Genomic DNA, 26,393 nt, shown 5'->3' with positions numbered 1-26,393 from the left:
AAAAGAATCTGGTTTGAATTTTTTTTCTTTTTGTACAGACAGAATACGAAGAGGGAAGGCTGCAGTTCTTCACGGAGGAACCCGGAACGGATGGAGGCGGCAGACGAAAGGTAAGACCAACGCAGAGCTTCAGCCAAAACCTGATGAGAGCTGATCCAGAAAGCAGAGCATCTGTTGAAAAAGGCTGGAAAAACAGGGAAAACGAACGAGAGAAAGTTTTAAAGTAGATTCAAAATGACAACGTCTGACTCAGGTGGAGATAAAACTGCAATCAGAAAAGTGTTTCTTTTCTTTCCCTCTACGTCCTTCAGCCCCACAGTCTGAACCGAAACACTGGTAACTATGGAAACCGATGAGTTTACGCGCGCGGGTCATTCAAACCCCTCCACTTGTGAATCAGCTGATCCTTCCTCTGGAGACCCGAACGCGTCTCCTCCTGATTCACAACCGTTTGAGTGGAGAAATCCTCAGAAATGCAACGTTGAAGCTGAACTTTGCATACATTTGTCCTCCATCATAAGAAAATGCTGAGCACATGTTGAAACACAGCATTTCTACTGGAGTTGGTCTTAATGAGTTAAAAGAGGAGAGACTTCAAATATAGGCTGAGAGCACAGAAACGGCTCTTCGCTCTTTGAGAAGGAAGAATTCATTTTTCCCTTTAGGTGTCAGTCAGGAGGTGTCGGTCCAGCTCCTGCAGAAGAAAAGGGAGCAGAATTTTCTCTGAAGGAGGTTTTGGCCCAACTCAGCCATCAAAAAGGTCCTTGGTTCTGGGTCCTGTGTGACCCAGACGTTGAATAAAGTTTCAAACACTTCACTGACTGATGGATGAGGAGGACTTCCCCGGAACCACCGGCTTGAACTTTGAGGCTTGAATCCAGGTTGGGTGGAGAGGAGGTCGGGCTCAGGAGTGAGCGTCCTCCTCCTGGGGGAGGAGAGGCAAACGGGAGCGTGTCCCCGTGTGTCTGTTTGTGTGCTAATCTGTTAATCCTCCTCGTTAGCCTTAATCAGTGTAACGAGCTTCACTGCTGTCTCCATTCATCGCTTTCTTCACGTTTGAACCCGGGCGACCTCCCTCCCCCAGCGGGCTGCGGGCCCTTCGGAGGAGGCCCCCGGACCGGTTCAGCGTCCCGCAGAGCGTTAGTGAAGAGCCGCAGGTCCAAACCCGTCACCGGACGGACCACTGTTGGTTACATTTACAAGATTTAAACTGAAGAAAAACTCAGCAGACAAAATGGGAGACATTTATGAAACACCAAACAAAAAGATAAAACCTTAATAACAACATTTAAACCAAAGAAACAGCTGTGATTTAATTAAATACCCAACAGTTCATTTAAATGAATGAACAAAGGAACCAAAAGGGCAAAAACGAACATCAAGACTAAATAGAAAAGAAACTTTGAAAGGTGTTTCAAACGTCAAAATTAAACCGCACAGCTTTTTATTCTAAAATTCTCCTGAGATGAAACGGATCAGAACTCTCACAGTCCAGTGTCTAATGAAGGCGGGTCAGTTCCGAACCTGCGGGAGTCCCACTGAAGGAGCAACCTTATGTTTGAAATGCCAACATCCAAACAGGATCTGATGAAATGCATGCTGGGAAGTGATGCCGCGCCAACATCACAAGTGTCTCCTGCAGGCCCTGTGGCGGAGCGGCTGTCCAGCTGTATCAGCGGCGCTCCGGCCGCAAGAGGACGTTCAGAGAGGAGCGGGAGGAGAGGAGGAGGAGGATGAGGAGGGGAGGAGGCCTGAAGGAGAATGAAGACCCATCAGATCACCTGAGGAGGACCCCATGGCTGCAGAACACCGACTCAGGACGGTGAGATCCCGTCCCCCACCGATCCGCGGTTAATGACTGCAGCTCCAAACCCTGCCACTCTGACTCTCTACAGGATTTTCAACTCCAGAACCAGGACCGAAGGTGCAATCGGGTCTGAGGCTAAAACTGGACTCAGGCCTGGAATTCTGATTCAGACCTGCAGACCGGAGGTGAGGGAGGCTCTGATCAGAAGGACAAGGACCCATCACTCAAGGCAGGTCCAAGGCTCTGAGAAACATCCAGCCCTGATCCCTAAACACAAAAGTGACCAAGGACTTACACATCTGGACCAGAACCAGCAAACCCGAAACACCTCTGATGTAAGTTGCAGGGTTGTGGCCATCGACCAGAATCCAGCATTGCAAATCTCTCTGTGTTTGCATTAGGACGGGTCGGGTCTTCAGAGACCTGCAGTTCCAATCTCAGGTCAGTCTTCACAGACCAGAACCACCCGGATCGAGCCGGACCTAGATCTCGACAGAAGACGAGACGGCCAGCAGAGAATCCGCCGTGTGAGCGGGAGAGACGAGAGGGAAACCAAGAGGAGGAGGAGGAAGATCCACCCTTCAGCCTTCAGAGGGAGAGGTGGGGTCCGACCATCGGCCTTCTGATTGATTACCCATGATGCCAAGTTTCTGATACTGGCCGCTTTTTCCGTCTGTCTGACAACAGGTCAGTTGAAGCTGTCAGTTACTCCAGAGGCCGGACAGCTCGCCATCCACGGTACGTCAGCCCGAACCTTCGATTTTTGAAAAGCAATCTGAATCTGATCCGTTTTTACAAACATGCTCCAAACGTCTGAGTCAAACCAAACAGAACCTGCACAGAAACGATCTTCAAAGAAGCCCTAAAGTAGAATGTCTTCATGTCTGCAGTCCACGAAGCCAGAGGGCTGATGGAAAAGTCCCACAGGTCATGTGACTCATACGTAAAGGTCAGCGTGACCTCTGACCGTCACAACAGCGTCTGGATGAAGACTCGAACGGTGCCAAATGAAAAGAACCCAAAATATGACCAGAGCGTCTCACTGTGAGTTCTGGCTGACGTCACAACTGCACCACAGAGAAACAGTGACATGCAGTGACAGCATTCTGCCACAGGAGGGCAGCAGCGCCATGCCGCCCTTTTTCTGCTCTGTCTGCTAACCTGTGTGTGTGTGTGTGCGCGTGCATGCCGGTGGCTGCGTGGGTGTTCCTCTCAGGTGTGTCAGGGGAAAACTCCAGAGCAGGTTGTTGGTGTCTGTGTGCAGGCGGCTGCATGACTGCAGGTCAGTGACGGGAAACAAACTGAAACTATTCATCCATGAAGGCCTGAAGGCTGATGTGTGTCTGTGTGTGCGTGTGTGCATGTGTGTGTGTCTGTGTGTGTACGTGTGTGTGTGCACATGTGTCTGTGTGTGTGTATGTACATGTGTCTGTGTGTGTCTGTGTGTGTACGTGTGTGTGTGCACATGTGTGTGTCTGTGTGTGTGTGCACATGTGTCTTTGCAGGGGCAGTCAGCTGATTGGCTGCATGAGCTTCAGCATCGGTTCTCTCGTCTCGCGCTCACAGGTGGGTTCAGACTCACTGAGGACAAAGTGGTTCTGTCAGTAAAGCCGTAAACGGGCCGCATCAGAACTTTGGTAAATACTTGGCTCTGAGTGGGTCAAAGGAAAGGTCATGGCTGACCCAGTTCTGCATTCCACACCTAAACCTGGAGAGATGGCGGTTTGAAGGATCTGCTGGCCGGGATCCGGTCCACAGCCAGAACTCTGTAACGGACCTCAGAGAGGGTTCTGGTTTGCTGGTCCAGGTCCAGATGCATCTTTGTGAATTTTCTGTCAGGCTGGAAAGTGCTTCACGAATGAAGCTGAATCTGAAGGCATCTCCATGTGAGTCAGAGGAAACATCTCACAGGTCAGAGGTCAGAGGGGTTTTCTTTGCCATTGTCACAGACTAGGAATTTGCTGCGGTGCCAATGAGGCACATACAACACTTAAGAATAATAAGAAACTAAAAAAAATAGACACAGTGATCACAACAATAAAAAGAAACACAGTAGTGCAACGGTGCAGGAAGTGGAAAACTGGACTGTTGTGACTGATTAGTGACTGTTCTTGTGTCGTGAGGTTCTGGTCCGGATGGACTGTAACCTCTTGCTGAAAGAAGTGGTTCAAGTAGACCATGTCCAGGGTGAGACGGGTCGGCAGCTATCCGAGCTGCACGTCCTCGGGTTCTGGAGACGTAAAGGTCCTGGACAGATGGAAGGCTGCAGCCAATCAGGACGGCTCCCACTTGAAGTCCTGAATGATAGCGGTCAGAGTCCTGACAGGGATGATGCCCTCAGGTCTATGGACGGACCTCGTGACTGCTGTAGCAGGACCATGCTGACCTTAAGGCCGTGACCTTAAGGCCGTGACCTTCAGGCCGTGACCTTCAGGCCGTGACCTTCAGGCCGTGACACACAGCTACTACATACATTTTGCGCGTTTTCCACATACATGTCGGTCTTTCGGGATCCATGTGTGATATCCATCATAAGCGCGTTCGTCGTTGTGCTCAGATGTCCGTCGAGGGTTTTGGCCGACGGGTCTTTACCTAAATTTGGTTTTGACCTGTTCAACATTTCTGGTCGGTCTGGAATTACGCAGTTTATGTGTTTTTTTACATATACACAATTATTACATAAATCTAAACGCAATTGTGTGTGATTTTTGTGAGACAAATGTGTGTCACGACCGTTTTCACACATGAACCTTTTATTTCAGGTATACGGCACACATGTCACTCTCAAACGGTGTAATTGATGCAGGAATCACTCATGAATTCCAGATAAACAGATCAATAATCACACGGTTCATCTTCTACGTTGGTTTGCGTGTTCTTTGCGTGGATTATCCGTACTTCTCCCGTGGTTTTAACGTGGTTCACTCCTTCCCGCCGTCTGCAGCTCACTGACTGGTTCTACCTGCTGAATGAAGACTTTGGGAGGAGCAAACATCTCAGAGTGACGTCATGGAGGCGCAGACCAGCGATGAGCCTCAACGGGGAGACGGCAGTGAGAGGTGAGTCGGCGCCGATGCATCTGCTGCGATGTGACGGATGGCTGAGCAGAAGCTGCATCTCCGGGTTGTTTCTATTGTGAAAGTCAGCAGTTCAGACCTGGAGGGGGAAATGTCACATGATGCCCCCGCTCAGGGGCTGACCCACACGGGTTCTGCGGGTTTTGGTCCGGCTCGTAGACAGGAGGGGCTGCATCTTTAGATGAGCACTGAGGGTCCCTTGAGGCACATGCAGCCCCTTTGGGGGACGTCATGAAAACGGAACGTACCATTGCTGTGCGTCCGGCAGGTGTATCTTGAAGTATTTGTGCGGGTAATGTAAATTACATGACGACACAGAGCGGATGTCCTTTACGCTGCGCTCCCATTGTTAGTGAGGTGACTCTTTACTGAGCGCGTGCAAACGCTGCATGCATGTGACGTGTGCACGTGACACGTAAGTAAGTACGTTAAGGCAACAGCTTTAAAGGGATTTTTGGTCCCAAAAATGTCAAAGGGCAGTTGTTTTATCCAACATCCTTATTATTGTTCAAAGACTTAGAGCTAAACTTTCTGAATGACTCACAGATGAATGTTTAGAGTCTTTTTTTTAACCTAAAAGCAACATTTTTTTGTGTGTTTTCTTTACAACTAAGACAAACTGGCGTCTTTTTAAAACATAAAAATGAACAAATAAACCAACAAACAACCAGACTTTTCTCTACTTAGACAATCATTCATTGTGTGATTCCATCTATCCGTCCTCACAGTTTGCTTGTGTCTAACTGGTCGTATGGTTTTCTTTGGAAACTTATTCTACGTTTTTGATCAAATCTTGAAAAGACACAGAGGTGGTCCATCCACGTCAACGTCTCAGACGGCGTTCCCGTCTCAGGAGATCAGGGGCCGGCCTGCAGATCTCTACACTCTTTCAGTTTCTGAAGCCTCTCGATAATAAGCTGCTGAAAGAGGCTCAAATGGATGCAGTGGGAGTAATTCAAGGTTTTCCAAGTGAAACCAGACCCAGAATGAGTGAGTGAGTGAAGACGTTTGCGGTGGAATGACAGGAACAATGAAATGGTGCTGGCTGATCCTCTCTGCACATCACATGAGTGTTCTTCATCTTCATCAGTCCTCAAACAGCAGCAGGTCTGAAGGGAAGAGATCATCCTCACGTCTGCGTCACCAGGTCCAAGCAGAAGGACTGAATAAAAAAACAAAACCTTCAAATGCCACCAGACGTTTTCGAGGTAACAGAACCCCAGGCGGCTTCCATGGGGTTCTACCGAGATGCAAACAGAAGCCGCACGGCTCCGGGTCCACACATGTGCCGCTCACTGTGCTGCTGACAGAAGGATCACTGGGGCCCAGCGGCAGCAGCTCACCAACTCGTTCTGGAAACAAGCGGAGCAGCCAGGCAGAAAAGTATGTCAGAGATGATGGCTGCCATTCCGGCTGAGTAGGCTGGTACACTGAGGGTCTGTTCCGCAGCAGAACCCAGCGGATCCCAGGGGCTGCCCTGGGTGGAACCAACACCTGGGAACCCAGCGGATCCCAGCACCGACGGTTGGACGTGCCCTGGGTCAGGCTTCTCTCCTGGGTGGGGGTGTCAACAGGGAGCTGAACATCTCCATCAGTGTGGGAGCGGCTGATGGAGATGGGCTCGGTCTGACAGACGGGCTCGTCTCATTGGAGGATCCATACATCTATTTATAGAGGGGTGGGAGGGGGGTCGAGTGAGCTACAGCATGAGTCCCGCTCGCTCACTGTCCCCCTGGGGTTACACGCGGTTGCCATGGCGATGAGAAGTAGTCCCAAAACCATGTGACCCTAACAATACCTCTGTGCCTATGTCCCTCAACCAGCCTCTCTCTCCCTCTGACATCATGCTGAGATCTGACACTCGCTTGCCCGGGGCAGGGGGGGCGGGGGGCACTGAGCGAGCGAGCGAGCAGGACCACAGAAGAAGAAGAAGAGCAGACGGGCTGCTGGACGCATGTCAGCAGCAGCACTGAACTGGAACCCTCGGACCCCTGGAGAGGTTCTGGACGCTGAAACGGAACCAAGTCTCTGGTTCTGGGCTCCTTCTGGAGTTTCTGCAAGCTGGACCATAAACTCATGATGTGTGGACAGACCCAAAAGACAAAAACCAACATCTTCCTGAAGCAGAGGACTTTTCAAGTTGGGGCGCCACATCTGGTCTCGCTCTGTCTGGTTCTGGACTGAGGACAGCTAAGATGTTCTGGAAGAGCACAGCCTGGTCCTGGGACGACACTGCAGGCGCGGATGATGATGACGACGGTGGTTTTCTTCTTGCAGCGGACCTCGGTGGAACTCCAGGCTCGGCTCCAGAGGCAGACAAGAACCAAGTCTCCAACTTCCCCAACGTCCCCAACGCCTCAGCTGGAGCCAAAGAACCCGGCCGTGGTGTCGCGACCTCCAGTCGGCCCCTGGGCCTCGACTCTGCCAAGGCCGACTGCATCAACTACAAGACCACCCTGTCTGCCAGCAACGGTTCTCAGCACCTGCGGGTGAGTGGTCCATCTAAACCTCCATCTGTGACGCCTTTGATTTTGGGACCAGACCCCTCAGGGGTTCCTACTGTTCTGTCAGCCGTTGTCGTCCTCAACAAAAGCACATTTGAGTCGCCAAACCTCAGAACTGGGTTTTTCTAGTCCACGTCTGCCATCTTCACATTGGAGGTGCTTGACCTACAGAGCAGGGCTGCAGGCTGTGTGCAACATTTGAGTCACAGCTGTGAAGCATGGAGGAGATGCAGTCGCTGGCGGAGGAGGCTGACGGCCGATTTACAGACTGATGAAACCCTCAATCTGAGGCATCAGTTCATGTTTGCTTTTGTGTTGTTTGTTTGTTTCCATGGCGGGTCTCAAAATTTGGGATTAATGACACAAAGGTTTGCAGATCCAGCCCTGACAGCAGTAACCAGTGGTTGTTGATCATTCCTCCATGGAAAGCTGGACTCGCCTGACAGATCGGCCTTTAGAAGCTAAAGAGCAGCTCAACAATGAACCTTCTTCAAAAGTCATTTGAGTTATTTTAAAAAGGATTGAACACAGTTTCACTTAAACATTTAGACATAAGCAGACATTTTTCTCCGTAAAGGCCGTGTCACATAGCCACGTGCACACTTTCCACATATGACACGGATGTAAACTGGTCATAGGTGAATCCATGTGGAAAAAGTGAGAAAATTGTGGTCTTTATGTGAAATTTTCTCAGATGTATCAGGAATGAACCACATTAAAAACACAGAAGAAGTAAAAAAATAAACCACGCAAAGAACACGTAAACCAACATAGAACATGAACCGTGTGATTATTATGATGTTTATCTCCAGTTCATCAGTGATTTGTGGATCAATTACATAACTTTAACATGATATGTGCGCCGTATACGTGATCTGAAAGTTATACATCGGTGGAAGTCGATAACATATATCACGCATGTATCACGAAAGACCGATATTTCATGCGTGGAAAATGCACAAAATGTCCGTACTGGCTGTGTGACCCGGCCTTCACATCTGTCAGGAACATCAAACAGAGACATTTTTAGACCTTTTTCCATCACTAGTCGCCTTCATCAGACCAAATCACTACCCTTCCACCACCATGCTTTCCTGTTGGCGTGTAGTGTCCACACCCGTCCCAGGACAGAGAACAGTGCTTCACCCGCCTGGGGGCCAGTTTGGCAGGCGCTGATATAACAGGTGACAGCACGGCCAAAATCGTTGGCTTTGGTCTCATCTGTCCACCAGACGCTGATCCAGAAGTCCTGCTGTCAGTCACAGCAGACACAGCTTCCCTCCTCTGTCAGCCTGATGGGACTGGATGACCGTTTTGAAGAAACGTTTCGTGTTTGATAGGATTGTACTGGACTGCCTGTTTGTTTCGTAAAGCCAACTGCGGCTGAAAAGGGACAGACGGCGACGGGAGCCACAGAAGCTCATCAGTAATCTGACGTCTGTAGTGGAGATCTGGAGGTTTTCTCTCTCAAGATCTGACGGGAAATCTTGTTTGGAATAACAGTTTCAGGCGGTTGTGCAGAACAATCTTTTCATTAGGCTTTGAGGTCACAGCTCCAGTTTTGTGGCAGTCTGGGTCAAAGGAGGCAGAGTGAGCGGAACCAGGACCGTCCTGGTCCGGTCGTCAGTGGTTCTGCTCTCCATGCTGGCTGCAGAAACCAGACTGCAGCAGCGGAAAGGTTGCAGGGAGCATTTCTGTGCCCACTCATCAAACATTCAGACATGATGAATTATAGAATGAAGCTGCTGCCGCGGCCCTGAGAGGAAATGCAACCACAATATGACAGTACGACTGCGACACATCCAAACACCCCCCCACAAAGGCGGCGTGAGCGGTCCACAGCTCGGATCAGTCCACGCCTACCCCACAGCGCACAACGCCGCGGCGACCTGAGGAAGCGTGAGAGGTGAGAATCTTCAAGTTGGGGTCGCCGGGATCATCCATGATGGTCATTAGTCCTCACAAGGTGAGAGGGATGCGAGTGTGTGTGTGTGTGTGTGCAGGAAGTGTCTGTCTTATCGCTGTGGCACATCCACACATTCTGTGCTGTTGTGGGCCGGAATGTGTGTGCACGTTTCCTGCTATTCTTCTGCACGCCGGTTCCCACAAACATCCAGTCTGACGTGGACCCAGCAGCAGGCTGCTCACTCTGGTTCTCCCGGACCGGACTGGGTTTCTGCACTGAACCATATCTGGACTTTTGACATTTGTCTGCACTGTCCTGGATTGTGGAGTTCATGTACGGACAGATCTGGATCAGGACTGGACTATTCTGCTGAAGTCTGCTCTACATCCAGAGCCAGCTCTGGCAGAACTGTTGCTGTGATTTGAGCCCCTGTTTGGGCCTCACAGGTTCTGGATCCAGTTGGAAGAAGACCCGTTCAGAACCTCTGTTCTGCTACCATGCATACCATTCACCGCCTGTGTCGCGTCTGCATCGGACAGAACCTGCCACAGGTCTGAGCCTCCACTTTAATGATCAGATGGGGGGGGGCTAAAAGTTTGGATCCGCTCAGTCTGGCAGAACCTCAGTGAAGTGAGATGAAGGGAACTTTTGTGACGTTTGAGTTATTTTGAAGAATGCAAGGAGTGAAAAAGCAGAAAGAAACAAACTCTGTCCTGTGTGTGTGTGTGTGTGTGTGTGTGTGTGTGTGTGTGTGAGTGTGCGTGTGTGTGTGTGTGTGTGTGGGTGTGTGGGTGTGGGTGTGCGTGTGTGTGTGCGTTTACGTGTGTGTGTGCGTGCTCAGACAGTTGATGGCACTTTGCCCCACATTCATGTGCCGGCTCTGCTCTGTGTTGTGGTGCACATCTATGAGTTGATGAGGCGGCTGTGTCCTCATTGATCGCCCTGATCGCTGTCATTGATCCACGATTACATGGTCCCTGCAGAGCCGCTCCAAGCTGAGCCTTTGTTCGGGGGGCTTTGCCCTCCAGGAGGCCGTTTGCAGGAGCGTCAAGACCCGAGAGTGGGAATGAGGCGGCAGAACCTGCAGGCAAACCCCCTGACCCGGGTCTGTGGAGGAGCAGGTGTTTGAACATGTCGTCCAGAGCTACACAAACACTTCTATGTCAGGAAAACCTGCAGGGTGTGTTTTTTCTGTGCAAACATCTTTGAGCTGTTCAGGCACCACAGAGCAGAACCCGTCTACCGGTCCTTCTGGGCTTCTTCCCCTTAGGGTTCTGGTGGCAGACAGGAGAATGTGGTGGCTTCTCGTCTCTGCGTGTCCTGATGGTTCCTGTTGAAGCTTGTTGTAGGCTGACAGATGTTTGTCTAAAGCGGACATCTCATCTGCAACACCAGTTCTGTTTGCTCAGGCGACTCACTGGAGCAGAATAACAGGCAGAACTGGCAAAGAGGAGCCACTCCGATCCTGTGAAGACACACAAACTGTCCTTCACAAATACCTTCACCCTGGAGTCCAGCTCCTCAGGGTCCAGAGCCTCTCAGGAACCCTGCAGCAGTTTTAATATCAGCCTGTCAGTCTGGACTCCAGGACATTAAACTTCCTTTGTTAGAGAAAAGTCTCAGGACGCGTCGACCTTTTTCTCTGTTTTTTTTAAAGTCATGGAAACCGCACACAGACCCGAACTTGACCGTTCAGCTCGACTCAAGACTGCACCTCCTGCAGCTTGCAGCCAGCACTGCTCTGAAAAAACAAGACGTTTGCATTAAAATAAACTTTTCCAGACACATGAAACAGAAGTGGTGACAGTTTAGCTGCTGTGTGTCCGGCTGGTTCTGAAGGAAATCAGCAGAACCGTTGTATACGTATAACCCACACAGCATCGCAGAAGATCAGCTGTTCAAAATGAGAGAAGAAATCCAGCTGACAAACAACCAGCAGCAGGTTTCAGGCAAAACTTCTACTTCTACTGGATCTGATAAATATTACCGTGAAAATAAACCCAGAAACAGGCGTGAACAGAACCAGATCCCGTCCTCCAGGTGGCTCTTGGTCTGCTCTGATGTTCAGCTTCTGCTGGTCTTCAACTGACTGCCAATCCTTTTCTGCAGGTCAGCATCCTCCGTGGAGAAGATGGTTTTGGATTCACCATCTGCTCGGATTCCCCGGTCAAAGTTCAGGCTGTGGACCCTGGTGAGGCTCTTCCATCGTCACACATCCTGACTGCATGTGCAGAACTCAACATGTGAGCGTTTGCTCAGATGGAGGCCATTCTGACAAAAACACGAGGACAGTTTACCTGTCTGGAAGGCGGAGCCTGTTGGGTGGAGGATCAGCATAGAATTTGGAACCAAGCTTGAAACCAGTGGAAAACTATTCCAACCAAGTTCAATCCATAGAATACTTTGAAGTAGGTGCGAAGTGTTCAAATCAATCTAAAACTCTGAAAAAGTAGTTGCCCAACAGTAGCCGGGTCGGCTCCAGTAACCCTGTGACCCCAAAAGGGATTCAGCTAGGGATGGGTATCATTAAGGTTTTAACGGTACTACTACTCTTATTGATACTGCTTATCCATCCTGTATTTTATCGATACTCTTATCCATACGAAAAATAAATAAATAACAAATTAAGAACATAAAGTGTTTTATTTCCTCATTATGCAACAACTTTGTTTTTTAACAAAACATTTTACTTTATACATTTTTCCAACTTGAATAGTAAAATACACGAAGAAAGAAGTTATTTAAAGAAAAATAAACAGCAACGTTTTGACATATTGCTGTCATGACGTAAATACAAAACAAACTAAATAAATGTTTGAGTTCATAAAATCATCCCAGAGAGAATCTCTGCTTCAACTCCCGCATTAAAAGCTGCGTCTAAAACTCCATCTGACAGTTGCAATGGCAGATAACCTTTATATCTTGTGGGACACAAAAAAAGCGACTTCTCCCGTACCTACAGCAGAACTGTTCAGGTCAGATCTTAACAATACTGCGGTCTTGAAGAATGTTGCCCCGGGGCTCGTTCAATACCGGGGCTCGGTACCCATCCCTAGATTCAGCAGATGGATGGATGGATGGACTGATGGATGGATGGATGGATGGATGGATGGATGGATGGATGGGTGGGTGGGTGGGTGGGTGGGTGGATGGATGGACAGGTGGAGCCCAACAACTTCAGACCTGTGGCTTTAACGTCTAACCCAATGGAGGCCCTAGAGGGGCTGATCCTGAATCACCTCCAGCCCCTAGTGAGCCCAGTGCTTAACCCTCTGCAGTTTGTGTATCAACCGGGCATTGGAGCGGATGACGCGGTCATCTACTTGATGCACAGAACTCTGTTACAGCTGGAGGAACCTGGAGGTACTGTGAGAGTCACGTTTTTCGACTTCTCCAGCGCTTTCAACACCATCCAACCATCACTGCTCAGGGGAAAGCTGGAAGGAGCTGGGGTTGACAACCAGCTGACCGCATGGATTATTGATTACCTCACCAACAGACCACAGTATGTGAGGCTCCAGGACTGTGTGTCTGCTCAGGTGGTCTGCAGCACGGGGGCTCACACTTGGTGAGAAAACCCTCGTTGGTGATGTTTCGTCTGCTGAGCATCAAACTGTGAGATTTAAACACAGTGACGAGTCCGGAGGGAAAGAGTGACTCAGCAGATCATCCAACACTGTGGGCGCCATCAATGTGAAAGGATAATGAATGGGGTCGGTGCCCTTGTTAGCTGCTGTGTTCAAGGGTAACAGTGGGACGCGTACTTCTGAAGAGTCCAAAGGGTGGTTGAAGGTTCCTGCAGCTCAGTACTGGAAAACCAACACTACAGATCCATTATTGCAGGAAGTGTCACCAAGCTGTGATCTGGTGGTCAATGCATAGTCAGAATGAAGGTAAGTAATAAAACTTAGTGAAAGAGGGTAAAATGGGTAAAAACCCAGCTATGAACCTGGGAAGGCACAACTTTCAACTTCCTTTTGTAAAGACAGGAGGTGAACTTTTCCTCTCCCTGTTTGACCTCCATGAAAGCCTCCAGCCTGACCTCAGTGAGTGTCTCTTGTCTTTAGGAGGCCCGGCTCATCTGTCCGGACTCCGTCAGGGAGACTCTGTCATGCAGCTCAATGGACTTCCTGTAGAAACCTGGAAATGCGTGGACCTTGCTCATGCCATCAGGTACCTCAGGCTTTGCTCCCTCACCTCACTTGGTGGTCTTTTATCTTTGTTTCCGTCCGGTTGGTAGCCACCGTCTACCTTTGGTCATTACCGTGTGTTCCGGACGGGATGGTCCTGAGGCAGGCATCCGTTTTAGAGCAGAATCTCATTGACCTCGTGATGTTTGGTCTGAAACTCTTTTCCTCAGGAGCTGTCCTTCACAGATCACGTTGGTGGTGTGGAGAGGCTTACCTGAGGCTGGGTCAGGATGTGATGCTCTGCTGCGCTCACAACCCCACAGTACGGTGAGTCTGTCAGAACAGCCCCCCTGGCCGGATACCGGCTGTCATGTGTCTGGTTTCTGTTTCCCTAAAGGTTGCTTCTTCTCTTGTGGAGTCTGGAGCTTGTTGTTTTTTTCTTGGTCCGCTCCCAGACTCCTCTAAATTTCTGATGGACTTTCCTGAACAGACTTGATTGTGTCCAGTCTCTGTGGCTCCTGCAGATGACAGGCAGCAAGCTGCTGTCGCACCCGTCCCACAGCAAACACGGACGCAGGTGGGGCCAGGGACTGGGGGTCCGCTCCAGCTTGGGGGCTCTGGGCTCCCTGTGGCGGGACAAGGTAGAGGAGCAGAAGGAGCGAGATGAAGACCAGGAGGTGTACTCACCCCCCACTGCCACGCTGAAAGGCACCCGTGTGACATCATCAAATGGAGACAACTACATCATTCTGTCCCCTGTGAATGCAGGAGCCCAGGTGAGTCCGGCGTGTTCAGAATACTTTGGCCAGATTTAGGGCTTTCCTTATTTTTGCTCCAGAATCTTTTACTTGAACCACAGCTTTCACTTAACCTGTTTGTCTGGTTCTGTCTCAGCTCCTGCAGCCTGTTTACCAGGACAGGAACGGGACCATTGGTACGTCTGATCTGGATGTTGGTCACCTATACTGAGTTTTGACAAATATGAGTTCACACAAACGCCTCCGGTCCGCAGGTCGTCTGTACCAGACGCACCCGAGCAGAGGTCAGAACCTCCTTCACAATTCTCGGAGCAAGTCCTCTGTGCCATCGTTTTCCAGTCATCCCGCCACTCTGCCACCCCCACCTGCCAAAACCTCATCATCTACCTCACCTGGTAACTGTGGCAACTACCAGAACTGTACCATCGTCCAGTCTCATCTGCCCCACTCTGGATACGGAACCTACGTCAGTCTGGCACCAAAAACTCTCATCTTCCCAGTCTTTGTCCAGGTCAGAACCCCCCCCAAACTCCTAAAGTTGTGTTTCTCTGCTGCGCTCAAACCCAAAGATTCATCAAACTACTTAGTTTAAGCTCATTGGAGCCCAGTCCAGCTGGAATGGAACCCTCAATTTGGTCTAGACAAGGGGTCGTTTATGACACGAATAGCTCATTCAAATCTCTTTCTCCTTAACAACTCTGCCTTTGTATTTATATTTATTTCTTAAAGGTACAATGCTCACAAAAAACAGTGTGGAGTGCTCTAAAATAGAGAAACACTGTACAGACGCCTTAGCTCATTTTCATCCTCCGTCCTGAGCTGACTATGGCCAGCCACCAAGAGACTGCAGATAAAACTAAATAAATCAAATAAAATTAAAAAGAACATTATTAACATGAAATTGCATGAAATAAAATGACATAAAATTAACATAACATAGATTACTTTTAAAAAGGTTTAAAATACATAGTTCCCCACGGTATACATCAATAAAATCACCAAAATCAGAACAATACTACGAACAACTATGACCCCTTTTCTCACCCCCCCAATGTTTTATTTTGACTTTTGTTTAGGAAACACTTTTATGGCATTTCACCAACTATAATGCAAAGAAATACTAAAACACATGTCTAAAATATGATTTAACTCACAAACAGCTGGTCGAATATGTTTTAGACATATTTTGACATTAACTCAAAATAAAATGTTCAAAAAGGTTTCAGATCCAGAACGGTTCTTCCAACCAATAGAATGACTGAGTAACAGCTGTTCATTTCTCTATAGACGTCTATGGAACTTCTTGGAACCACTTCCTGTTTTGAACACCAGTGGGGTGCCACTCAGTCCAGTACCTATATTCAATCAGTGGTTTTAATTCTGAAAACTTTTGTTTTGCTGGAACAGGACCAAGCCCTGATGGTGACTTATGGTCATCTGGAGCATTCAGAACCGGCGCCAAACATGTATGAGAGAGAAAGACGGGTCCCTTTCACGCTGCCTCTCTGTGCCTCCATTATCCTGTTTGCCATAAAACCAACCATTTGTTAGCAGACCACCGGGGGTGGTGGGCTCGTTGTTAAAGTGGGGAGGGGCACGCAGGAGCGTGCATGTACGTGCACGCACACAGAGGCTCTAGCAGGCATGTAGCCTGTCGGAGCATTTCTTGGTGTCCTTTTTCAGCAAAGCTGAGAGTTTAGTGTCAGAGTTTAAACACATTGATTCAGCTCATGCCAGCTGGGACGCTGCAGCACAGCACCTTGGGCACTTTGGTTTTGAACCTTTCTGAGCAAATCACAGATGAAACCACAGGAGCTTTTATTGAAGCCTTCTTTTTATGTCAACATTGAAAGTTTTCCTGCTTGTTTTTGATGCATCAAAAGAAAAAAAACAGATGCGTTTATGGCTAAAGTAGATTTTTGTGCAAAGTTTGAAAACAACAAACACAGTGGCAGTCACTGAATTTGAGAACAAATTCAGAAATGCAACTTGAGGTCATTCAGGCCACAGAGTCAATGTGAGAAGAGCAAACAGAGGTGGTCATCTGTGTTTTACTCATCATTGAGTGGAGATACCAACTTCTATGGGACTCTCATATTTGGGGGTAAAAAGGAGCAAACAAAATCTACAAGCTAACAATCAGTCTTGTAGAAGCAACGTTTGATTTTAGAAAATCAGATTATTGTTCTACATTTCTGTCCAGCATGGAAATCTCTTCCCTCATTCCCAAAGTTCACGCAGCCTAAAGAAGAATTTTCTGTGTGGGTGTTTTGACGCTGACACACCCGCCTGACATGTTTGTGTTTCTTCAGCCTCTGGACCTGTGCAGCCCGGACCGGACTTTGCTCATGTCAGAGGAAATGGTTTTACATCAAGCCAACGCACTTCCTGCTAAGGTAACGGGGACCTGTTCTGACTCCTCCCACTGACCGTTTAAGAGAACCAGAGTGAGTGAGGACCACGTCCCGCATAGAAAATGACTTACTTCCGGCTTCAACCAAAGAAAGTCCATTCAACCGTCATTCTGTTCGCGATATGGACGCCGCCACGTTGGAATCAGACGTCCTCAGTAGCACTCGGCTGTTTCAAACGTTGTAAATGGAGGACAGTGGGCACCACAGTCTTTCAACGAGACATCTGATTGGCCCGTTTATAACTTGAACAACTTGGGACTGCAGAAAAAAAATATCCCAAAAAAATTAGGATCATCAAGAAGATGTTAAAAAAAAAATGTGTCAGATCCAGACTGGTTGTTCTGACCAACAGAATGACAGAATAACAGCTGTTTATCTCTCTATTGAAGTCTATGGGATGTTGGCTTCCTGGAACCAGCAGGTACTTCCTGTTTAGTCCAGTTCTCATGTACAGTCAGTGGTGAGTTCCCCTACACATCAAAATCTTCACTATAGCTGTGAGCTGTGTTTCCATGACATGTGTGTGTAGAACGTCACAATTGCAGTTTTTGAATTCAATCCTAATTATGCAAATAAACACAAACCAGCTGACGTGAGCAGTCATTCAGAAACATGGTGATGAATGTGAACCATTCTTTGACAGCAGATCCATTCAAATTTCTGCCACGGCGCTAGCGCTCATCATTATCTACCATAGGACACAACGGCGTGTTTTTTCATTGGGCGGATTTATTGTCGCAAATCCAATTTGCACAATTTTACAGTGAATGGAAACGCAGCTACTGTCAGCTCCAGGAACTCACAAACATAGAATATCAAAGTCAGACATGCTAACATAGTGCTGCTCCCCCAGCTCTAAATCCTCCAAAGTGAAGATCCCCACCTTTAAGCTGTGCAGAGTGAAAACAGAGTCCTCCTCTGTGAGGCAGGCAGACTTCTGTCTGCTGAGTATTGATGAACTGTCCGAGAATCTGTTCGTTCAGAAGATAAAAACCAATATCTTATGGTGAAGAGCAGACATCTGATCCAGGATCAGTCTTACACTAAATGGATTCTGAAAAACACACATGCAGCCATTTCTGGGAATTCACTGCAGTTTGGTTTCAGGAAGGGAAAGGGAGATGCTGGCTCAGAATCGGAGATGCTTTGATTTCTCTGATCTTGGGGTCATGTGACCTTCAGTGAGCCTGACTTTACCCCTGACCGGAGCCACCAAGTCACCCCCATAGAGCAAGAAGACCTGATAAATATGATGTTGGGACTTGAAGAGGTTTACGTCGATGAGAAGCACAGCACAACGAGGACTGAGGGAGACGGAAGAACCGTTGGCTTCTCCGCCTGTGAACGCATGAAAATAAGTTGAAACAGAAGTGAAAACAACTGCAACAAAACAAAAAAAGAGATTCTAAAGAGTAGGAGGCTCAGAAGGACTGCTCCTCATTTAAAGAATAGAAATATCTAGACAATAATCCCCGGTATGCAAAAGGTCAAATTGTGAACATCTATCCTAAAGAGCCCCAAACCCAGAAGGGAGGCAGATACGGGCAGATTCCCACAGGGGGGGTCCTGGAAGAGCTGACAGCAGGATTCATCAGGCCGTCAGACTCAGACGGTTGTTGGGTCCAAAGCTGCAGATGGAGCAGAGCACAGGTGAGACAGATAATGCTGATCACCTGGAAAGGGGAGGGACTAAAAAACAAAACTGCTGCATATGTGGTAAAACGCCACCGCTTGTGGTCCTCCCCAACACATGGAAGTCCCCATACGTGACAGCATGTTCATGGATGAACACCGGGTTCCCCTCTGTCAATGAAACACAGTCAACGAATCTGAATGAACTTTCTTCCACCTTTTTTCAGGGGTTATACAGGTGGTTTGGCAGCAGTTTTTACGCCCGACCCCCTTCCTGACACAACCCTGTATTTTTATCCGGGCTAGGGACCGGCACAGGGGGACCCGGGTTCCCTTGTACCTACATAGTTAGGCAGCAGCGTGACGGGTCTAACCCAAGAACCCTCATCGCGCCCCCTGGGAATCAAATCCTGATTTCCCACGTGCCAGTACACTAAAAGACCACATTCCACAGCCACTATGTACACTTTTGCGCATTTTCCACGTATGAAATGTCGGTCTTTCCTGATTCCATGCATGTAATCCATGAGTGTTTCCTGCGTTCGTCATCTGTGAAAGTCTTTCGTAAAGACAACAACTTTTCTCCCTTTTTCCACGGATATTCACGTATGACCAGTGGATGTGAGACACGGCCTTAACCCAGTTGCTTAACCTTCTTTAAGCATAATAATAAAAACTGACTGAAAATCATAGCCAATGAAGGCGTGCACGTGTGTGCACGTGTGTGCATGGGTCTATGACTGTAAAGCACTTTGGGCCCTTGAAGAAGGTAGTAAAGCCCTTTAAAAGTATACGCTGATTCCCATTTACCGTGTGTGTTTCAGGTGACAGTGCTGATCTACAGTGACCTGCTGCTGTTGACCAGAGAAGATGAAGCTGGACGCTGTAATGTCCTCCAGAGTCCCCTGTACCTGAACACGGTGAAGCTCAGAGAAGGTACCCCCCCTCTTGTTCTGACTGCATGCCTGTGCATGTGTGTGTGACTTTGATATCTTTTTTTTTAACTTAAGTTTCATTTTATTTGAGTATTCAGCAACATATGCAGTGTAAAAGACATTCAAACTTTTGTCTTTTTTTATACCCCAAACAAACAAGCAAACCCAGCCTGTTGCACCATAAAAGAAAAATAGTTCAATACAATAAACGCAAATTTTTCCAATTGGAGTAACACTGTTACCCCTCAGAAAGAAGCGATGGATCAAAATCTTTGATCTTGCTCAGAAGTGGCTGCCACACATTAAAAAACCCTGCAGTACATCCCTTCATTGAAAATCTGACTTTTTCAAAGGTAAGATGGCACATTAGATCAACAAGATATGTCCTAAAAGTAGGCAGTTGGTTCTTTTTCCAGTGTAGGAGGATGAGCCTTCTGGCCAGAAGTGTAGTGAAGGCGATTACACTTTTGGATGTATTAGGAAGCCGCAGAGAAAACTCTGATACACCAAATATCGCAATTAAAGCCTCAGGAGCAACGTGTGTCCCCAATGCATCAGAAAGAAGTTGTGCCAGAAAACGGCCCCCAGTGTCAGACAAAACCAAAACACATGTGACCTTGTACCTGGTTCCGTTTCACATCGATCACAATTAACATTACGGTCTGGTTTGACTTTAGCTAGCTTTACTTTGGACCAGTGCAGTCTGGGAACCACATTGAATTGTATAACCCTTTGTCTTAAGCATATTGAGGATGAATAGGTATTCTGAAGAGCAGTCTGCCATACATCCTCTGATAGGTCTGTAGCCAAATCTTCTTCCCACCTTATTTTGCTATGAGTCAGTGGATCTGTGTTGGATGAGCTGATTGCTGTGTAGATTTTTCCGATGAATCCTTTTGATTGTGGATTAAAGGTCAAGATGTTTTCAAAAAGTGAGGCTGGTGGTCGCGAGTGGAAATAAGTGAGTGTGGTAGATAGAAAACTTCTAAACTGAAGGTCTCTGAAGAAGTGGACATCGGGAATTCTAAATTCCCTTTTTAGTCTCTGAAATGAAACAAATTGACCTTCGATGAACAGATTCTTCAGGGTTCTCAGACCATTTGCGGACCAATTTGTAAAAGACTTATCAGTTATAGCAGGGATAAACAGAATATTTTTCACAACTGGGGCATATATCTACATATTTTTAAGGCCCAGGCTTCTCCTAAATTGTGCCCAGATCTTAATTGAATGTTTAACTATTGGGTTCTGTGAAATTTTGTCGAGAGATTGCGACAGTGGTATTGTTGAACAAAGCAGAGAGTGGCAGAGGCAGATTGACATGACATTCATTCAAGATATAACCATTTAGGTTCCCTAGAACTTGATGTCTCTAGCCAATGAAGCAATGTACGGATATTTGCAGCCCAGTATTAGTATTGGAAATTGGGAAGTGACATTCCCCCCCCCATAATCTTTGTGGTATTGTAAAATATTTTTGCGAATGCGGGCAGTCTTTCCATTCCATGTAAATGATGAAATCAGTTTGTCTAGGTTAGAAAAGAATGTTTTTGTTAAAAATGAGGACTTTTATATCAAACATTGTAGAAATAACTCGACCTTAGTGGTCAGAATCCGTCAGATCAAACCAGTTCATTCTCTTGATTTGAACCCAAGTGGTTCAAATCTGTTTGGGTTCATCAAAACAAGTTTGACCAAGAATCTTAGGGGAAATTTTGTTAGAATTCTTTTATGCTTTTTCACTTTTTAGTTTACTGCAACACGACTGTGTGTTTCACGGAGTGACAGATGCGCCACATGTGATCCAGAGTTTTCGGTGAAAGGCTGAAATGACTCTGAAAGCTGCTGCAGAGCCAGATTCCTGAGGACTCAGAGAAGACAGACAAACATCTGAACAACATTGGAAAAAAACAGGACTGTCCAAGAACGGGAGTGAGTTGGTGGGACCTCACCCATGGAAAATGACTCACGTCTGGCTCCAACCATATAAAGTTCGTTCACTCGCCATTTTTTTGGCGACCCGGATGTTGAAACCAGACCACGTCAGTTAGCAGTAACTGGTCCGAGTCAGTCTGAGTTTCTATGGAAACCGCTCTCGCCAATTAGAAATGAGCTAGTTGGATGTCCAGACCCCTTCCACAAAATTCATCAAATTTTTATAGCATTGGAGGTGAGACCACATCCTTTTTACCGAGGCATCTGACTGGTCAGTTTATAGTATCCTGAAAGTATCCTGTATCCTAAAAAGAAAAACAAGTCCCAGAGCTGAAAAGTGAGAAAGGCTTTTTATTTTTTCATGCAAATGTACGTGTGACTCTGTTTTGAACTGATAGAAATGGAGCAAAAAAAACAGTTTTATCTATTTGTACAATTTCTGCCAGACTTGTTCCAAAAAAGGAGAAAGAGACAAACATTTAAAAGGCTGGTGGTCCTCCTGGAGATCAGGATACAAACCTGAAGCCCCCCCCCCAGAGAAGTCCTCATTTCCCCTGACCTGAAAGACTGAATGTTCCATGTGGATGAATCCCAGAGCCACCATCAGCAGCTGTCAGGATTTTGCCTTTGCTTGTGTCTCCCTGCAGTGTCATCAGAACCGCTCCACATCTACTTCCTGCAGAACTCGCAGAGCTGCTGGCGCTGTCTGTTCAGTTTGGAGGCGTTCAGCATGGAACAGAAAGTTCGAGTCCGGCTTTGTCTCCATGACAACATCCAGCTCCAGCTGGTCAACACGGAGACCGGTCACAGTCACCAGGTACTGCGCCGTTCCCCGTCTGTGACTGTCTGACAGCAGATCTTCTCTCTTGAGTAGCAGATCTCCGGGTTTTCTGCGTTGTGGTGATGCTGATGCGTGTGGACAGCAGGCACAGACAGAGGGATAGGGGGGATGTGAGAAGAGCCATCTGCAAACATTTCTGTCCCGTTGTCAGTGGAAGTTGACTCTGCACAGTTCTTTGTGAATGTTTTGGGGTTGATCCCTTCTACAATTTTTATACTCAATCAGGAAAATGTCCGTCCATCCTGAGCTAAAACTAAGATGTAAAGGCTGTGTCCCACAGCCATTATGTACATTTTATGCATATTGCACAGATGAAAAATCTTTATGTGAAATTTTCACAGATGAATGAACCACGTTAAAACCAAAGAAGTAAGAATAAACCACGCAAAGAACACGTAAACCAACATAGAACATGAGCCGTGTGATTATTGTGATGTTTATCTTCAGTTCATTAGTGATTCGTGGATCAATTATATAATTGTAACATGATCTGTGCACCGTATACGTGATATAAAAGTTATACGGCAGTGGTTCATGCATGAAAAGTCTGTTAGACAAACGTGGAACGACCGTGGAAAGACACACATTAGTGTTTGCATCTCACAAAAATCACACACAATTGTATAAGATTTACATAATAACTGCGTGTAAACTACTTAAAAAACACATTAACTGAGTAATTCTCAATCGACCAGAAATTTTGAACAGTCTCAAAACAGAAGTCACGTAAAGACCCGTCGACTGAAACCCTCAACGGACATCTGAACACATCGACGAACGCAAGAAACACTCATGAATGACGTGGATCACACATGGATCATAAAACACCGACATGTCATATGTGGAAAATGCACAGATGTACATAATGGCTACTTTACACGGCCTGAAGCTCCTGCTTAGGAGCCACAGGCTGTAGGCTGTCCAGCAGTGGGCGGGGCATGGAGATGTGGGGAAAGGTTAACCTGTGCTCCTCCCCTTTTGCTGTCTCCAGCTCTCGGACCGGCCCACAGACTTCGGCGTCCTTCCTCTTGGTCCCTCTGACCTCCTCTACCGGCCCTCTTCTCCTTACTCCTCTCTCTGTGACCCCCTGAGACCTCCCTCCCCATGCCTTTTCCCCCCTATGTCTAGCCTCACCTCCTCTACACCTCCACCTCCTAATTTCTGCTCTGTGTCAGCGTACATCTCCTCCTCCTCACCTCCCTACAGAGGTGTCACCTCCCCACCCCGTTTATGCTCCCCACCTCCCTCTTGCTCCTCCACTCTGAGGAGTCCCGTGTGGAAGGAGAGAAGTGAAGACGATGAGAGGCGGAGGAGGAGGCTGGAGGAGCGGCAGCAGGGCGAAGGAGAGAGTGCCTCGGAAACCTCTGAGAGCGTGGGGGGCCTCCTGCTCAGCCCCCTCCACCTTGACATGAAACACCACGATGAGGAGAGCGAGGACAGTGAGGAGGAGGACAGAGGAGGCGCCGGGGAGTTGGCCTTCACCTGTAGACCAGAAGGTCAGTGAAACGACAGGGAGAGCGTGACCTCCTGCCGCTCTGACAGGAGCAGCGGGTGAGGGGAGGGCCGCCTGCATGGTCCGGCCTGTTCAGTGGGTCAGAACTGACCCAGCTCAGTACTGACAGCTGTTTGTCCTCCTGCTCTATGTAGGAGTTCAGAGAAAACTGTCTGCTCTCCTCTGGAGGAGACCGAGTCCTCTGAGGAGAAACTGGAGTCATGACAGCTCAGAAGTCTGCAGTCTGGCTCCTTCAGGTTTCCTGCAGCAGCAGCAGATTTCTGCTAAAAGTCACTTATAGACACATGTCAATAAAGATTCTGTTTTTAACGTGTTCAGGTGGCATTTTCCTCACGATGGAGAACAAATTTTTAAAGAAAATTCAACTGAAAATTGCTTTTCTGAGGATTATCTTATTCAAATCGTTGTAGAAAATAAGGTGGGCGGGGCCTCAAGCTTCCTGCTCCGCCCCTTTCAGATCATCCTCCTGCAGACAAACGGATCCATGAACGTCTGTTTTCCTGGTCGGAGCTGGAATCTGGATCAGAACTGGACGGATGGATAGCTACGATATTTATCCCCAGTTTTGTTGCTCCGCTAATGTCAGGTTGGGGGTGTGAGGGGCTGTAAGCTAGCGGGAGATAATGGATGAAAACCGTCTTTCTATGAACAGTTTTTCTCTTCTTAAATCATTGTCGTCACATTTACACATTTAGGATGAAAACCAATAAAAAGGTCTGACCTGAGTTCCATCAGGTCGTCGGCTCTGAACCCAACAGGCCAGGTGGATGCTTGACCTGATCCCCAGCACAGGTGACTCCAGGAGAACCTCTGGACTTGGGGTGACGGTGCAGCCGGTTGAAGGCGTGATGCCCGCATAGTTGGAGCTGAAAGCAGCTGAGTTGTGTCTCTCAGACTGAGATGAGGTAGCCCACCTGTTGCGTTTGCTGTGTGTTTCAGTTCTCCGCCGCTCACTCTCTGAAGGGTCCCTGCTGCAGGAACCTCGATCGCCCCGCTTCCTGTCTGACAGCACCATCCACCGCCTCACCCGCCCAGCGCCCTTTGAAGCTAACGCCCCTTCAGGCTTTTCGCCACGCCTCCCCTCTCCAGAAACCCTGAGGAAGCATCTGACCAGCGAGGAGTCGTCTCTGATTCACATCCTGGCCTTGCTCGATGGCCTGAAGGTAAAGGGCATGGCCACCGTGCAGCAGCTGCATGTTGGAGACCAGTTGAGGCTTCTCGAGCAAAGTTCTTCAGGATTGAGGAGAATCTTCTTCACTCACCAGTGGAGTCTAAGTTGTGGTTTTGTTCGTTCAGGGCGAAGCGTCTGGAGCTGGTCAGCTGAGGAGGAACAGGACTAAGAGTTTGTATGTAACCAAATAAACACCGATGTTTTCCACGTTCCATCATTCATGGTCCCCTCATGACTCCGCAGGGCTGCCGACGTCCTGAGCCGCTTTGCTTTTCTGCGGAGATGGAAGAACGGTACAGGTATCCATGGAAACAGCTTGGAGAAGGCTTTAAGAAACAACAGGTCAGAAACAACAGGATTTGAGTCTTACCAAGTTTTGATCCTGAAACGAAAGCGTGGCGAAGGCCCGAACCTCTTCTGACGGTGGTGGTGGTGGGTGCCTGCAGCAGACTCTCTTCTGTTTTACAGACCATCTTCAGCGGAGGTGAGGAGGTGGGCGGAGAGCCTGGAGGCTCTGCTGACCAATCAGTGTAAGGAACACCCCTTCTTTAGTGCAAAGTGAACAATCAGGAAGGGGAGGAGCCTGGGAAAGTCCGTCCACTCCCTTCACCTTTTGCTCTGTTGTTTCCCTATTGGTCAGATGGCCTGGCGGTATTTCGTCACTTCCTGAGGTCAGAGTTCAGCGAGGAGAACTTGGACTTCTGGCTGGCCGTAGAGAGATTCAAGAATACACGCCCCTTCAGTAAAATGGCTGCCAGGGCTGTAAAAATCCAGGAGGAGTTTATTTCTGCGAATGCGGCGCGACAGGTAAGCTGTCTGTCAGCACGACTGGTTCACGCCTGCTCATGTGACACAAGTGCGCTCTGCGAACAGGTCAATGTGGACGCGTCCGTCCGGGAAATGACCAACCAGAGCCTGCGACTGGGTGTCACCCCCACCTCCTTCCAGTTGGCCCAGGACCAGATCTTTAGTCTGATGGAGACGGACAGCTACCCGCGCTTCCTCAAGTCCCGGCTCTACGCCCAGCTGGCCGATCACAACACAAAGATGGCTGCAAAGCCGGAGAGTCATAGCAGATCTGTCAGCCAGGCGTGATCAGAGTCTGACCGATCAGATGATTAGGTGTCTCCTAAGACCACTAACACCATGGGTCCAGTTTTTAGCCCAAAAACAGAGGTTTTTGCTCAGATCCTCCATGTCTTTCTAACATTTTTACTCATGTGTTACACACTACATTAGTTCCCTTTGAATAATTAACTAAATTCCAGGCACTAATTCAAGTGTTTAATGTGTATTTGAGCTGTTTTCTTTTCAAGTGTGTCTGATTTGGTGACATTTAATCTGGTAAAGGTTCAGGTTCTGGTCTCTTCAACATGTTATGGATCTGATGAAGCCGTCTCTGGTTGCTGTTAGTAAATCTGTTGGACGTCCACTCACAGATTGTGGACATGTGTTGTAAGTGAGTTCATCACACAGGTTTCCCATCATGCTCGGCTGCACGGACCATTGGGACGGCACGGTTCGCTGAATGCAGTGAACGAGCATGAGGCTCTATCGCTGGAATCCATCAGGAATCATGAGCAGACCGGAAAATGAGACGTCAAAACCACTTTGGATATTTTTGCTAACAGTTTAACTGAAGCTAACGTCGTCATGCTAGACTGTGTTTATGGATGTTAGCGTAACAGAAGAAGCTTTGATCACCTGTACCTCCCTCTCTCACCTGCAGGTGAGATGGTTTCAAAATAAAAGGAAATCTCGTCTGTGGTG

General features: G+C 48.0%; 1 protein-coding gene across 2 annotated transcripts; it reads left to right on the top strand.

Moving 5' to 3' along the window:
- On the top strand, positions 1-26,393 carry LOC101174109 (regulator of G-protein signaling 3). Of its 2 annotated transcripts, none has more exons than XM_020706334.2 (26): positions 1-110; positions 1,643-1,822; positions 1,896-2,142; positions 2,209-2,407; positions 2,495-2,545; positions 2,698-2,851; positions 3,024-3,089; positions 3,313-3,373; positions 4,752-4,866; positions 7,162-7,373; positions 11,404-11,485; positions 13,365-13,467; positions 13,655-13,751; positions 13,949-14,200; positions 14,319-14,358; positions 14,437-14,693; positions 16,495-16,578; positions 19,053-19,164; positions 21,746-21,915; positions 22,931-23,435; positions 24,392-24,615; positions 24,749-24,798; positions 24,867-24,965; positions 25,092-25,153; positions 25,264-25,430; positions 25,497-26,393. In XM_020706334.2, the coding sequence occupies exons 1-26, from the start codon at positions 91-93 to the stop codon at positions 25,716-25,718; spliced, it is 3,831 nt and encodes a 1,276-aa protein (XP_020561993.1). In that variant the 5' UTR covers positions 1-90; the 3' UTR covers positions 25,719-26,393. The 2 variants fall into 2 exon arrangements, with proteins under 2 accessions (XP_020561993.1, XP_011478029.1); XM_011479727.3 differs by having other exon boundaries at positions 13,362-13,467.

The sequence above is a fragment of the Oryzias latipes genome, chromosome 9 (genome assembly GCF_002234675.1).
Source record: "Oryzias latipes chromosome 9, ASM223467v1".
Lineage (NCBI taxonomy): Eukaryota > Metazoa > Chordata > Actinopteri > Beloniformes > Adrianichthyidae > Oryzias > Oryzias latipes.
The sequence above is the reverse complement of the archived record's forward strand: the minus strand, read 5'-3'. Positions and strand labels throughout refer to the sequence as shown.